The 15,622-nt window shown below is 53.9% G+C and overlaps 1 protein-coding gene across 4 annotated transcripts in view; it reads left to right on the top strand.

The window, feature by feature from the left end:
• ARHGEF10 (Rho guanine nucleotide exchange factor 10) overlaps positions 1 to 15,622 on the top strand; it is a 135,454-nt gene that overhangs the window by 12,606 nt on the left and 107,226 nt on the right. For 3 of the 4 annotated variants that reach the window (XM_033177668.1, XM_033177671.1, XM_033177666.1), the window contains exons 2-3: positions 3,294 to 3,486; positions 3,622 to 3,708. In XM_033177668.1, coding sequence (XP_033033559.1) covers positions 3,672 to 3,708 — 37 coding nt within the window. In that variant the 5' untranslated portion in view covers positions 3,294 to 3,486; positions 3,622 to 3,671. Of the gene's footprint in view, positions 1 to 3,293; positions 3,491 to 3,621; positions 3,709 to 15,622 lie in introns of all 4 variants that reach the window. The other variant, XM_033177667.1, reaches the window with a different exon arrangement.

Genomic DNA, 15,622 nt, shown 5'->3' with positions numbered 1-15,622 from the left:
GATGGACGCATCTCTGTCTGTCCTGTTCCCCGAGGTCCTGGTGCACCATGGAAGGAACAGACATTGGGCTGGGACCTACTGGGGATGCCGGGCAGTGCCTGCTGCCTTCCCTTTCTCTAACGGGCCTGGACTCCATCTCCAGTGATCCTGATGTGTGAGATGGCGTTGGCCCTGGTGCCAGCATCCCAGGGAAAGATGACATCAACCTAAACTCTTGAGGATTCGTAGCTGTGTTGGAGCATTGTTAATTTTCTTTGTTGGGAGATGCTGTAGCCATGGAACGTACTCTTCTTCCATCTGGCTCTGAGGCCACCGAGTCATCCTGGCCAGGCTGATGAATGAAGGTGTCCTCTCCTTCCCACAGCCACCCCACACCCGCCCGGCCTGGGGAGAAGCCATCCCTCCCTCTGCACTCAGGGCGGCAGCAGCGTCCGGCCCTGCTGCTGTATGCACGCCGGCGGCAGTCCGCTTCAGACCCCACGTGTTCGCTCCTTCAGAGAGCCCGCGCACTCTTCAGCACAGTTGGTGTTGGCTAAATATTTGTTGACTGAGGCTGAACGGTCATTTTAGGTTTTGTCAGGGTCTCAGAGCCAGTGTGGTCCTCTCTGCCCATGGGATCCGATTGTCGGAAGCATTGATGCCATCCGGCGTGGGGGCTGTCTGATGTAGGGACTGTCCAGTGTGAAGCTGTCTGGCGTGGATGCCGTCCGGTGTAGAAGCTGTCTGGTGTGGGCACTGTCTGATGTGGTGACTGTCTGGCATGGAAGCTGTCTGGCGTGGATGCTATCCAGTGTGGATGCTGTGCAGCGTGGAAGCTGTCTGGCGTGGGGACTGTCCAATGTGGGGACTGTCCGGCGTGGAAGCTGACTGGCATAGATGCTGTCCGACGTGGAAGCTGTCTGGCGTGGGGGCTGTCTGATGTGGGAGCCATCCAGTGTGGGGGCTGTCTGGTGTGGGGGCCATCTGGCATGGAAGCTGTCTGGTGTGGGGACTGTCGGGCGTGGGGACTGTCCGGTGTGGGGGCTGTCCACCGTGGAAGCTGTCTGGTGTGGAAGCTGTCTGATGTGGGGACTGTCTGATGTGGGGACTGTCCGCCGTGAAGACTGTCCGACATGGGGAATGTCTGGTGTGGGGACCATCTGGCATGGGGACCATCCAGCGTGTTTGCTGCACTTGTCTCTGAGGATTCCTTCCATGAGTGTCATTCTTTCAATTCACCATTGTGGTCCAAGCATGTCTGTCTGACCTTACCTTGGGAATGACAGCTTTCCCTCAAAGGATGATGTCCTTTGTTGTCCCTGGAATCACTGCTGCGGTGCAGAGGGTGGGCACCTCCTGCCTCATGGGTCCTGCTGGGGTGCAGAGGGTGGGCACCTCCCGCCTCATGGGTCCTGCTGGGGTGGACAGGGTGGGCACCTCCTGCCTCACGGGTCCTGCTGGGGTGGACAGGGTGGGCACCTCCCGCCTCACGGGTCCTGCTGGGGTGGACAGGGTGGGCACCTCCCGCCTCACGGGTACTGCTGGGGTGGACAGGGTGGGCACCTCCCGCCTCATGGGTCCTGCTGGGGTGGACAGGGTGGGCACCTCCCGCCTCACGGGTGCACTGGCCAGCGCTTGGACCCTGTATCGTTGCACAGAGAGCTCTCCTGTACGGGCACGGCGGGTGGAAGGGCAGAGGTGTGCCGTCGGGGCCCAGGCCGGGCTCTGGATACTCGCATCAGCCACCCGCCATCGGGGCCCAGGCCGGCTCAGGGTGCTCACATCAGCCACCCGCCCTCAGCTATAGCCTTGGGTGAGTGTCTCAAGTCTCCCAACCAGTGGTTTCTCCATTGAAAAATAATAACAGTCCCCACGTCTTGGAATTGTGCTGGCGAGGTGGACCTAAAAGGAAAAAGCTAGGGTGAAAGTACTCTATGTAGAGGGTTATTTGGGCCGCGTGTGAGGCCTACAGCCCAGGAGCCTGGATCCAGGCTGCCCTGAACGCACACTGATGAGCAGCGTCTCCAGGGGGATTTTTGGAAAGCAGAAAGGGGGTCAGGGAGGCTGACAGAAAGCTGTTTGTCAGAATTCTCATGAGTTTATGGAAACCATTGGTTTATTGATTAGTGATTACTGTGCATTCTTAAGCTACAGGGCGTGTGATGGGGTCCATCGCGGCATCACCAGGCTCTTCCCAGCCATGGGGGCCACCGCAGGCTGCGTTGAGTGTGCACGGGGCTCCCCGGGAGCACAGAGTAGGGAGCAGGGTGTGGCTGCGGCTCGTCTGCACATTCTCGGGGCCTGATGATGTGAAAGGGCTCCCGTCCCTCAGACAGAAGTTCTGCTCTTTTCTCAGCAGTGCATGTTGAGCTACTTGTGCACGTTGTTGGTGAAACCAAGGAACTGAGGCGTTAAGGCGCCAAACCCTAAGGCCAGGTGCTGGGGATGGGGCGGGGGTGGTGGCATGTGGCCTTATGGCACCCGGGCGAGTCTGGGGGATGGAGGGAGAGCAGGTTCAGGGCTGGGAACACAGGAGGGTGGAAGGGCAGGCGCTGGGCTGGGAACACAGGGGGGCAGACGAGCGGGCACTGGGCTGGGAATGCAGGAGGTGCCACATCTGAGGTTGGGGGCAGGATCCCACCGCCAGCCTCATTGGAAAGCAGTGTCTGTCTGCTTCTGAGAGTGCCAGAGCCAGCAGCCAGCTCTGTGCACTACGATAAGAGAATTCGCTGGCTGGTAGCGTTCTGGGTGTGTGGCAGGCAGAGCCTGGCGCTCTTGGCACCCTGCCATCCCCTCGCATTCCCCTCATTGAAGAGCACATGAGGCCAGTGACCACCCTGGGCGTGGGCCCGCCTGGCCTTGGAGGAGCTGGCCTGTGGGTGACACTCAGGGACCATGGCCCCTGTGGCCCCATGTGCTTTTCCTGATGCAGCCGGGGCCTGGGGCTGATGCCTGGTCCCTGGTGCTGGAGCCGAGGCAGCCAGAGAATTCCCCAAGGACAGCTTATTTCCCCTGGATGGTTCTGGCGGGAGCCAGGCCTGTGTGTTGTGGTCTTAACACAAGTCACCAGGAACTGGCCTTCCTGGGACTCGGCTGGCATCCAGCTCACACTCAAACTCATGTCCTCAAAGCAGGGAGGGAAACACGAAGTGTAGACAAGAATCATAACAGCAGGCAGGCTGGGACCCAGCCTCACCCCGAGAGGTTAGCCACACGTTTACCCGAAGGAGTGGAGAGGGCCGCCAGTGCTGCACCTGATCCCAGCTGAGTCTGGAAGTAACACGTCTGGTTTACATGTTGATTTCTCCCTTTAGAATACGGTGGGACATTCAGCAAGGAGTTGAAGCCACTGTCAGGTTGGGAGGGCCTGGCCAGCGAATCCAAGTTACAAAATAAACTTCTGGCTACAGTTCAAGGTGAAGTCACTCCAACCCTGAGAAGTCTCTTTTGTTTTGCTCTCGAATGTTGTTTCAAGAGAGATTTACAAGTATTCACGACGAATAGGTGGTGAGTCTTCTAATCATGGATCATAATGACAGTTAGTTCTTCCTTTTGGCGGGGTTATCTGTCGACAGCCCTGCATCTGTTGAGTGCGTGTTTTTCCATCTGAACGGTGACAAGCAGTGTCTCTCCTTCTTGCAGGAGCTGCTTCCCGTAACAGAGCCAAGAAGAGAGGCGTCTGGAGCTGCAGCATGGACCAGCGAGAGCCCCCGCGTCCCGCTCCTGCAGGTAACAGCACTCGGCAGGTGGGCCTGTGGGTCAGGGCGCGCTGCCGCTCTCATCAAGGACAGGGTACTTTTGGAACCACTGAATTGCTAGTCACTGGGGTATGGGGTGGAGCGAGAGCTTCTCGGGAGAAAGAGAAGGTTCCGACGTGACCCGGGTGCCCCCACCCCTGCCTTTCGACAGGGGCATCCTGGATGAGCCTCTCGCGTTCCTCACAGGTGCTGCTGTGTTGCTCGAGGGGACCTGCCGTCAGCGTCTGAAACTCCCTTCAGGTTCCCCTCAGCCTGACGCGGTCAGAGATGGAGCGGGAGGGTGGTTACGGGATGGAGCCTTCCAGTGTTGAAGGCCCAGGAGGGTGGTTATGGGATGGAGCCTTCCAGTGTTGAAGGCCCAGGAGGGTGGTTACGGGATGGAGCCTTCCAGTGTTAAAGGCCCCACTCAGGCTTAGAGCACAGCTTGCTTGTGGTGAGCGCTCGCCCAGTTTCCTTTTCTGCTTCTCTCTTCTGTGTGGCCGCTTAGGGACAAGCACGACCTCTCTCTCCATATGCTCCCTAAGGGAGGGCTGCTGATGAAAGATTTCTCTTCATCATCCCCTCACTCGAGTTAAATTATGGCCAAAAAGACTATATCAGGGTTGCCGGCTCGCGCTCCAGTCAGTGGAGAAGGTGGACACTGACCGACGTTTCCATGGCAGTTCGTCTGCGGGGCCTGGAGACCTGGCCTCTGTTCTCCCTGGACCTGCCTGACCACACGGTGCACACGGGCCCGGTGTCCATTGCAGATCCGGGGGGCGATGCAGCTGTGGAGGTCGGGGAATTAACTGTGTGGGCTCCAGGCCCCTTGGCACCGGGGGTGTGGGTCTAGGAGATGCCAGGATTTGGTTGTCTGTGCCCTCCCAACTGCATGGGCACTCTGGGCCCTCAGAGGTTGTAGCTGGATCAGAAGAGAGGCAGCCTGGAAGTCAGGCTGTTCACAAGCAAGTCAGTCACCAGGGCCTGGTAGACGACAGAGACAGGAGAATCCAGGGGTCACCGGGGCCTGGTGGGCGACAGAGACGCGAGAATCCAGGGATCACCGGGGCCTGGTGGGTGACAGAGACGCGAGAATCCAGGGGTCACCAGGCCCGGCAGATGACAGAGATGGGAGAATCCAGGGGTGAGCAGTGGCCACCCCAGAAACAGCCTGTGACACTGCAGGGGCCAGAAGGGACCCCCACTCCTGCTGCTGGGGGTCTGCGCTGGGGAACCAGGCCTGAAGTCCAGCTCTTGGAGTTCTCCAGAGCCGAAAGACCACGGGGTACGAGACCCGGTACCGGGAACCCGAGGCCACGGCTCCGCTGCTTCTCTTCTGGGGGTGACGTCGGCTGCTCTCCTTGCCTCTTTGTCGGCTGGTCTCCTTGCCATGGTGCTCATTGTCACCCCAGCTTCACTCACTTGTGGATTGCTGGCATTTAGGCTCTGCCAGACTAGGTCGTTTTAATTGAAAATGAGGCCAGGCACCGTAGCTCACACCTGTTATGCCAGCACTTGGGGAGACTAAGGTGGGTGAATCACTTGAGCCCAGGAGTTTGAGACCAGCTTGGGCAACATAGTGAGACCCCATCTCTGCAAAAAGAATAATATAATAATTCGTTGTGCATAATGGTGGATGCCTGTAGTCCCAGCTACTCATGAGGCTGAGGTGGGAGGTTCACTTGAGCACGGGAAGTTGAGGCTGCAGTGAGCCGAGATTGTGCCACTGAACTCCAGCCTGGGTGGTGGGAGTGAGACCCTGTCTGAAAAATAAAAGTGGAAAATGAGGCAGAGAGCAACATCTTTTATTGTTTTTCATTCCTATCAAATGAGATGATGCCCTGGCAAAGCAGGGCAGTGGGTGTCATCCTGTGGCCTCATTTGCCGTGGGCCCTCTTTGGGTGACCATCCCTGCAAGGGCCCCCTCCCACCTCCCTGCTTTCTTTTTGGCATTTCATGGAAATGAGTGGTTGTCTTGGGTGGTTTTCTGTTTGAAGGGGTGGGCACCAGATCTCGTGTGCTTTTCTGTTACCTCCCCTCCTTCCCACCCGCAAAGATGGGAAACCATTAATACGGTGCTTTGACATGCTCAGGAGGCAGGTACAGTTGTTGGGGAAAGTTAAAAATAAAAGAAAGGCCAGGAAGTTGTCTCTGCAGGTAAGTGTCCAGGAATGTGGAGGACGCAGGGCCGTTCAGAGTCCCACGGCAGACGGGTGCTGCCTTTGCCCCGTCTTGCCCCCTGTTTCAAAGAATGCGGAAACCCCGTTTTGTCATTAAATGTGTCTCCCGCATTTGCTGACGTCGTCATCAGTCCTGGCTAGTGCCTGGCACCCTGAGGAGCTCTGCCCCATGGTGCCACCACCTGGATTGGATGAAATGCCCACCCACCCACGTCTTCACGACCAGACTGGCTCTCTGCCCAGCTGGATTGGATGAAATGCCCACCCACAGTCTTCACGACCAGAACTGGCTCTCTGCCCCGTGGTGCCACCACCTGGATTGGATGAAATGCCCACCCACCCACGTCTTCACGACCAGACTGGCTCTCTGAAAGGTCCCTGGCCCCATAGCACTCCACCTTGGTAGTTGTCCTAATTAGAGACATGGCCTCTGATGGAGGCAGGACTCGGGGTGCCCAGGGTTACCAGCAGCTGGTGTTGCTCCCTGCAGCAGGTCGCACCTCTCCTGGGGCTGCGGGTGTCTCCACAGCCTCTCCCTCTGCCCAGATTTCGACCCAGGGGAGAGTATGACAGGCCCACGCTGTCTGGGTGGAGCTGGACTGGCCAGGCCGCCCTTGGGCCAAGGCCCACTGGATCCAGCCTCAGGGCTTGTCGCTAACTCCAGGCTGCAGGAACGTGGAAATCTCCACAGTTTGCCACTGTTAACATTTCATCCAGGAGGGTGTCCTCGGGAGACCCTGGCAGGAGCCCAGGAGCCTTGGAGGTGCTGAGGAGCCACCCTAGCCCTCTGTCGGGTGGGGAGCGAGGCCCCTGCTGGGTGGGGAGCGAGGCCCCTGCTGGGTGGGGAGCGAGACCCCTGTCGGGTGGAGAGCGAGGCCCTGCTGGGTGGAGAGCGAGGCCCCTGCTGGGTGGGGAGCGAGGCCCCTGTCCTTGCTGACAGACCACATGATCTTGGACTTTGATTCAGAAAGCCACCATTTAATGACAGTGATGTGGCTCGGAAACTTAGGTGAGTTTCTAGCCAATAACTTTTATGACAAATAGAAATAGAGATAATGGCCTGGTGTCTTTTCTGAGGATTCTGTAGTACTTTAATTATAATTTCCCCCATTATTAAGTAAACTGTGCACTGAAATGTGCCCCTGAAGATCAGGATGCGGCAGATTACTGCGACCTCAGTTCTTCCCTGCACTCGGACACAGTTGGTGGTGGTACTTTAGATCATCACTTCTCCAGTTTTTTTCCCCATGTTTCTTTTCTACATAATGGTAGTCATTGAATATAAATTTTTAACTTTTTTCTTGAGACAGAGTCAGACTCTCTTGCCCAGGCTGGAATGAAGTGGTGTGAGCGTGGCTCACTGCAACCTCTGCTTCCTGGATTCAAGGATTCTCCTGCTTCAGCCTCCTAAGTAGCTGGGATGATAGACATGCATCACCATGCCCAGCTAATTTTTGTATTTTTAGTAGAGACAGGGTTCCACCATGTTGGCCAGGCTGGTCTCGATCTCCTGACCTCAAGTGATCTGCCCACCTTGGCCTCCTGAAGTGATGGGATTACAGGCAGGAGCCACCACACGTGGCCTGATGTTTAACATTTTGAGTGTACGTTTTTATACCGGCTTTAACATTTTTATTTGTGAGCATTTTCCAGGCTTCATAAGTGTCCTTCTCAGTGGCTGCCCTCAGGGCCTCCTGGCAGGGGTGCTGTTGTGTGTTCCAGTGGAATCATTCCTTAGTCCATGCCCATTCCTCACCTCTACCAGGTCCCTGTGCCTTCTCTAGAAATGTCCTTGGCAGCAAGTCAAGTCATCACAAGGTGAAGTGGTGTTTGTGAGGCAGCTTGTGCACCAGGAAAGATTTCAGGCTCTACTGCCCAGCTGCTGGGATTCAAATGTTGACTCTGAGGTGTGTGATCTGGTGACCTAAGCAGCCTTCAATTTCCGTCATTCCTGGAACAAACAGAACCCCTCTCATAAGTTTGGGGAGGATTTGACAAGTTAGCATCTCTAAAGTACTTAGACCTAGCTGGTAAGCACTTAGCAAATCCATTCAGAAGATGATGTGGGATTTCTCAGAATGCAAAACAGTCACACTGCCAGCTAAAGCCTTTCTCTAATTAGTAGCAAAATTCCAATGCAAATTATGTTCGGGCAAAAGAAATCAGTACAATTGGCATGTAAATGTTGGTTCACAAAAAATCATTTACCAAATACCTGGTAACTTCCTTAATGAGCTCAGACAGATGCCAGCACCCACACTGGCATCATCTCTGGGGGCAGCATTGTTTCTGGGGGATGGACTGTTTCTGGGGAATGGACTGTTTCTGGGGGTGGACTGTTTCTGGGGATGGACTGTTTCTGGGGATGGACTGTTTCTGGAGATGGACTGTTTCTGGGGATGGACTGTTTCTGGGGGATGGACTGTTTCTGGGGATGGACTGTTTCTGGGGATGGACTGTTTCTGGGGGTGGACTGTTTCTGGGGGTGGACTGTTTCTGGGGATGGACTGTTTCTGGGGGGTGGACTGTTTCTGGGGAATGGACTGTTTCTGGGGATGGACTGTTTCTGGGGATGGACTGTTTCTGGGGATGGACTGTTTCTGGGGGTGGACTGTTTCTGGGGATGGACTGTTTCTGGGGGTGGACTGTTTCTGGGGAATGGACTATTTCTGGGGGATGGACTGTTTCTGGGGGTGGACTGTTTCTGGGGGTGGACTGTTTCTGGGGGTGGACTGTTTCTGGGGATGGACTGTTTCTGGGGATGGACCGTTTCTGGGGGGTGGACTGTTTCTGGGGATGGACTGTTTCTGGGGGATGGACTGTTTCTGGGGATGGACCGTTTCTGGGGGATGGACTTTCTGGGGATGGACTGTTTCTGGGGGATGGACTGTTTCTGGAGATGGACTGTTTCTGGGGGATGGACTGTTTCTGGGGGATGGACTGTTTTTGGGGATGGACTGTTTCTGGGGAGGCTTCCTTCAGCACAAGCAGCTACAAACCACAGTGACACCCAGAGCCAAGAAGTGGTTATGAATAGCCTCTTGTGGATGAAGCTGTTTGCAGCCTGGTGCTTTTTAAAGGACTTTTCTTTGAACAATAGAGTTAAAAAATAAGCAGCCTTCATTCGAAATAAGAGAAAATCATATCCTGAGTTAAACCTTCATATTAGAATCAAATATGCTCTTCAAAGCCCCAGGAAAAACAATGCTTAGCTTTTATCTCTTAACTTAAACAATGAGTGTTACTTTAATCTTGTTCTCAGTGTGTTCATCATTGCATGTCTTTAAAAGTTCTTCATGGACTTGGAACAGTCAGAGCGCTGTCTGCCCACAAGGGAAGGCAGCCTGGGAATGAGTGGCCTGCTTCTCCAGGGCTGGCTGCCAGTTCTCTCCTACTCAGGGTGCTGGGGCCAGAGCTACTAGGTCTTGGTAGCTTGTAGAATAAATATTTCCCTAAAGAAAACAGAACATTGAAGTGTTCTATGCATCTTCTTTTGCATCGTGCGTATTGTATTTGTCGTCTTCTCTTCAGTGTCTTTGTGAAGAGGTACGCTGGGTCCTCCGTCTTAGTCCTCATGTTAAATGTCTTTGTACGCACCACACGGTCTTTCCTACTCGTTGCAACGTGCCCCAGGGAGGGATTCTTTCCATTCTGTGGTTCCTTTCTATAGACGAGGGATGGGGCCTCGTGGCCAGTAAGTGAAGTTTGAACCCAGCTCTCTGACTCCAGAAGCCGTTCTCTCATCCACGACTCTGTGCTTAGCGTTTCTCATGTAGATTTGTCCAGGGGCTTCAGAATAACACAGCAGGATGGGAGACGTGCTGCGCCATGACGGGTGTATCGTGGTTTCTGTTTGTTGTTAATTTAGTGGATATTGAGTGAAGCTACATTTCAGGTATTACAAATGATTTACAGTTTATAATCTAAATTGGGTAATTAAAAAAATTACAATGCATGTTAATTGTAGAATAAAAACTAAAATATAGACAAGTCACGAAAAAGAAAATATTTCACCTCTGGGAGGTTGGTACTATTAAAATTTTAGTGAATATTCTTCCAGTATTTTAGAAGTAGTCTCCTTTTTTTTGCCCTTGAAGCAAACTTTTAAATACCGTTAATGTAAGTGATAGTGTCTGCATGGATAAGTTTCAAACATTAGCAGTTTTTCCCCTGACAAACCTAGGCTGCGCTTGTTTTTATATGCATAATTTATTTAAAATGAGAGATGAAGTTTTGTTGTTTATAGCTTTATTAAGATATAATTCATATCTTAGTACCATTTACCTATTTAAATTGTAAAGCTCAGTGGCCTTTAGTGTATTCACAAGTGTGTAGGGCCATCACATAGCCAGTGCCAGTCACCCCCAGAGGCCACTCCCCACCCCAGACAGAGGGTGACTATGTTTTAAACTAAACTTAGATACTTTATTCGTACCCTTTTGCTCATTAAGAAAAGATCACTTAAAACTAGCTTCGAATTAGAATAGCCAAAATCCAGAGCACAGACGGGAAATGCTGAGGAGGGCATGGGGCGGTTGCGTGGCCACAGACGGGAAATGCTGAGGAGGCCGTGGGGCGGCCGCGTGGACACAGACGGGAAATGCTGAGGAGGCCGTGGGGCGGCTGCGTGGGCACAGACCGGAGATGCTGAGGAGGGCGTGGGGCGGCTGCGTGGGCACAGACCGGAGATGCTGAGGAGGGCGTGGGGCGGCCGCGTGGACACAGACGGGAAATGCTGAGGAGGGCGTGGGGCGGCCCTGTGGACACAGACGGGAAATGCTGAGGAGGCCGTGGGGCGGTTGCGTGGACACAGACGGGAAATGCTGAGAAGGCCATGGGGCGGCCCTGTGGGAAGGCAGTTTGGTGGCTTCTTCAAAGCTGAGCAGCTCTTCCTGTGTGATCCGTGGCCATGCCCCGGCATATTTTTCCAAATGAGTTGAAAACTTAATGTCCACTGAATACCTGCACACATAGGTGTCGACAGCAGCTTTATTTGTAATTACCAGAACCCAGAAGCAGCCATGATGTCCCTCAGGAGGTGAATGGATAGGTAAACGGGCGCACTCAGACAATGGAGCAGTCAGTGCTTGGAAGAAATGAGCTGCCAAGCCGCGAAAAGACATGGAGGAGCCTTAGATGCATCTTACAGAGCGAGAGAAGCCAACCTGAAAAGGCTGCATGCACACGATGCGATTCCAACCACATGACATTCTAGAAAACACAGAACTGTAGAGACAGTAACAAGATCAGTGGTTGCCAGGGGTTTGCGGGAGGGAAGGATGATAGGTGGAGCACAGGCGATTTTTAGGGCCACGAAATTCCTTGATAATGGTACATGCATGTCTTTACATGCCTATCCAAACCCATAGAAGGCACAGCACCCAAAGCGAGCTGTCACGCACACCGTGGGCTTTAGTTAGGGACAGTACCTCAGTGTTGGATCCTCAGTTGTAACAAGCATTCCACTCTGGCGGGAGATGGGGGATAGTGCTGGGGGAGGCTCTCTGTGGGGTCAGGAAGTATATGAGAACTCTCTGTACCTTCCTCTCAATTTTCCTGGGAACCTAAAACTTCTCTAAAAAGTTGTATCTCTTAAAAGTAACCAAACTGGGTTGGGCACATTGGCTCATTCCTGTAATCCCAGCACTTTGGGAGGCCGAGGCAGGAGGATCCCTTGAGTTCAGGAGTTTGAGACCAGCCCGGGCAACATAGTGCTACCTCGTCTCTACTAAAAATATAAAACTTTAGCTGGGTGTGGTGGCTCATGCCTGTAGTCCCAGCTGCTCAGGAGGCTGAGGTGGGAGGATTGCTTGAGCCCAGGAGGTCAAGGCTGCAATGAACTGTGATCACAACACTGCACTCCAGCGCAGGCAACAGAGCATGACTCTGTCTCAAAAAAAAAAAAAAAAAAAATCATAATAACCAGCAGAAATGAATCTCTGCTTCAGACCATATGAAGACAGGCACAAGCAGAGGGGCCCAGTGGGTGTGGGGATGGCTCTCAGGCTCACACAGGCCATTAGCTGTCTTGATAGCTCGAGATTCAGGCCTGCGAGGTCCACTAGGCTCAGGTGTCTACAAAACTTAGAATTGATAAGAATTAAATAACAGGAACAAGTGAGGCCCTTGGTCACACTGGCCACCCCAAGTGCAATGGCCATGCATGACTCGAGCTGTCCTGTGGGTCCTGTAGAACCTCTCTGTCATCCTGGAGAGAACCGGGGCGCAGCACCATTTCTGTCCTGAGGGGCCAGTAGAACTCTCCATCATCCTGGAGAGAACCAGGGAGCAGCACCGTTTCTGTCCTGAGGGCTCTCTAGAACCTCTCCATCATCCTGGAGAGAACCGGGGCACAGCGCCGTTTCTGTCCTGAGGGCCCTGTAGAACCTCTCCGTCATCCTGGAGAGAACCGGGGCACAGCGCCGTTTCCAGCAGCAGCATTTTAAAGATTGGATTGTCAGGTAACTTCCTCACCCTTTTTTGCATATAGGTATAAACTAAAATGGGCGTAGTCAGATTATGTCATAATAATTGGAAACACAATGTTTCTTAAGGTTTTCTATTTCATAACTTGTTTTAGAAATGTGTGCCTCAGTTGATGAGCCAATTACCTGCATACTGACAAGTGTAAATAGGTTGCTAAGAAGTCAGTGTCACCGAGGCAGCCCCAGTAGCCCTGCCGTGACAGAAACAGTCGGAATCCTGAGGCTCAAATGGCTGCTGCTGCCAGTCAGCATTAGGGCCATCCTAATGGGCTGCTGGTGACCCATAAGGGCCGGCCCCTGAGTACAGCAGAGCCTGCGGTTCTCCTGGAAAGTGCAGCTGTGGCCAGAGGGTAGCCTGTCCTGGGCAGGCCAGAGGAAAGGGGCAGGGGAAGAATAGTCCCCCAAACCCAGAGGCCTGGTTAGATTTGTAGATCTGGGCTGGGCACTGGCGGGTGGTTAGATCTGCGCCGGGCGCTGGTGCGTGGTTAGATCTGGGCCGGGCGCTGGCGCGTGGTTGGATCTGGGCCGGGCGCTGGTGCGTGGTTAGATCTGGGCCGGGCGCTGGCGCGTGGTTAGATCTGGGCCGAGCGCTGCAGGTGGTTAGATTTGGGCCGGACGCTGGCGGGTCGGCACGGGCTGCACTGCCGTCTGTGTTTCCTGCTCCATGTCATGGCCTTCACACGTGACTCTCAGAACCTGCCGTCCTGCATGTGCAGCAGGAGCACAGAGCCTCTCCCCAGCCGCAGCCCTGCCCAGGCCCCCTTCCCTGCTTCCCTGCCGTGCTGCCTACCCAGGGTGCCGGGCCCTTCCCGCCCACCTCCTGGGCTCCACAGGGACTAGTGGGTGGAGGACACTGGGCGGTGGTGTGTCCAGTGAATGACAGCTACACTGCAGATTCCTCACCAGCTTTTTGAAACATCCCTGTCATCTCAAACTACAACACGTTTTATCTCCCGAGATGCTTTCAGCAGCCCTTGAGCATTTTTTTCTAGTTTGCAAATTGTAGTTTTTCTCATCAATGTTCTCCTTCAGCTGTATGGCTCAGCTCTGAAGCTGGGCTTTTGAGGAGCAGGAATTCCTTCTGTGGCTGCAGCAGGAGTGTTGTGGGAACAGACCCGGCCCAGCTTGCCTGGCTCCCGCCTGGGCCCTGAGGATGACACACGACCTTTTGTGTTGCAAAGGGCTTGGCTGAGCTTGCGGCTTGGCTGAGCTTGCGGGGGACGGGGAGGCCTCCTGGGCTGCAGGCCGGAAGTCCCAGGTCAAAGTGCTGGAAGGCTATCTGTGCTCCCCGGGAATGTAGGTCACAGCCTTCCTTGCCTCTTCTGGCGCCTGCCGGCTGTGGGCACTCCCGGGAGTTCCTGCACCTGTGCCGCCAGGTGGCTCCTTATCCCTGTCCTGGCCTCTGCTCTCATGAGGATGCTGTCACGCTGGGTTAGCCCAGCCTGCTCTAGCACAGCCTCCTGTTAACCAACTGCACCGGCAGTTACCTGTTTGCAGGTGAGCTCACCCGTGGGATTGGGGGTGAGGATTTCAGCACAGGGATTTAGGGGACACAATTGAACCTGTCAGGGCTCGGGTCAGAGCTAAACTTAGGACCCCAAATGCCGGGATTTTAAAGGCATTCTGCATTGCCCTTCACGAAGGAGCTCGGTGGGGTCTGTGAGGCCCAGGATCTCCCAGGGCCCCGGGAAGTGTCTGGGATGGACATGCTCAGCACACACCGCCTTGAACGCCCGGCCCCACGCTCACCTCAGAGGGCGGCGCAGCCTCACCGTCGATGGAAGCCCCTTTGGAGGTGGGTATCAGGGAGGAGCAGCCCCGCTCCGGGCGGCCTTGCCCTTCGTCCTGGGCCCCTGCCGTGGGCACAGCTGTGGGCACCAACGCAGCCGGGGGTGCAGCCTCAGGTGGTTACATTGAGCGCAACTTCCCTCTTTGAGTTCTTGTAGGAAGGCTGTTTTTTTTCTTGCTGGAAATGAATTCTGGGAGGAATTTGTAACACACATCATTCCGGAGAGTTTATACAACTTGAAAGCCTTCCCCTCCGGTGTTTGCAGAGGACAGAGGGCAGCTCTGCCAGTGTCTGCCAGTCTTGTGGTGACAGGAGAGAGCTCTTGAATTCCAAGCCCCAAGCCCCTTCCAAGGCTCTCCACATCTAAACTAACAAGATTTAAACGTTTGGAGGAATGTCTTGATTGCTGTGATTTACCTTGTGTAGTAGAATTCTACTTAAAGTTTTACTAGGGGAAAAAGTGAGTTCTTTTGGCAAAAAAAAAAAAAGTTTGAAACTTGCTCATCTGCTCATTCTCTCATTCATTCACTCACATGACAAGCGTGTTGCGCGTTGCCGCCTGCCAGGTTTCACACTGCACCGTGCTGGGCGGTGAGCAGAGGTGCAGGCTCCGAGAACGCATGCAGTTCTTCTCAGGGTCGTACCTGAACCTGGCACACAGGACCTGCACTGTCCCAGGTAATCCCACAGGTCTCCCGGGCCGGTGTCACAGCCTAGGAGGTGGCATATGGGGAGGGAGTGGAGGGACCTTGGTATCTCCTCAGGGCCGTTTCCTGCACACACGGGCTCCTATTCACTGCCTTCCTTCCTGAAGACTTTAAAGAGAATTCCTTCTTCCTGTATGGGATACAGTGTGGGTTCCGGTCCCAACAGCTCATGTTTCTCCCCTTGCAGATATTTAAGAGCCTATTTTGTACCAGACATTGTCAAGGTTTTAAAAGCAATATTTATAGAATCATCTCTAGGTATATTTTATCTAATTGTTAGAGTTCAGCGGCAGTAAAATATAATTTCCAAAAAATAGAGTTGACAAAATAAAAATCTAATGTGATTGTGTCACCATCTGGATGAATCTGAACATGTGCCCGGCAGTGGCCTCTTATGTTGCTAGGTCAAAACAGAAGCTTTGGTTGGGGTGGGGACAAGGTGTCGCTCTGTCCCCCAGGCCGCAGCACAGAGGCGCGATCTCAGCTCACTGCAACTTCCGCCTACTGGGTTCAGGTGATCCTCCCACCTCAGCCTTCTGAGTAGGTGGGACCACAGGTCCACACCTTCACACCAAGATAATTTTTGTACCTTTTTTTTTTTTTAAAGAGATGGGGTTTTACTATATTGTCCAGGCTGGTCTCAAATTCCTGGGCTCAAGCAATTAGCCCGCCTTGGCCTCTGAAAGTGCTGGGATTACCCATGTGAGCCATCGTATCCGGCAATACATAAACATTTTCACCCATC

The sequence above is a fragment of the Trachypithecus francoisi genome, unplaced genomic scaffold (genome assembly GCF_009764315.1).
Source record: "Trachypithecus francoisi isolate TF-2019V2 unplaced genomic scaffold, Tfra_2.0 Contig01558, whole genome shotgun sequence".
Taxonomy (NCBI): Eukaryota; Metazoa; Chordata; class Mammalia; order Primates; family Cercopithecidae; genus Trachypithecus; species Trachypithecus francoisi.
Note: the sequence above shows the minus strand (reverse complement) of the source record. Positions and strands in the feature narration are given on the sequence as shown.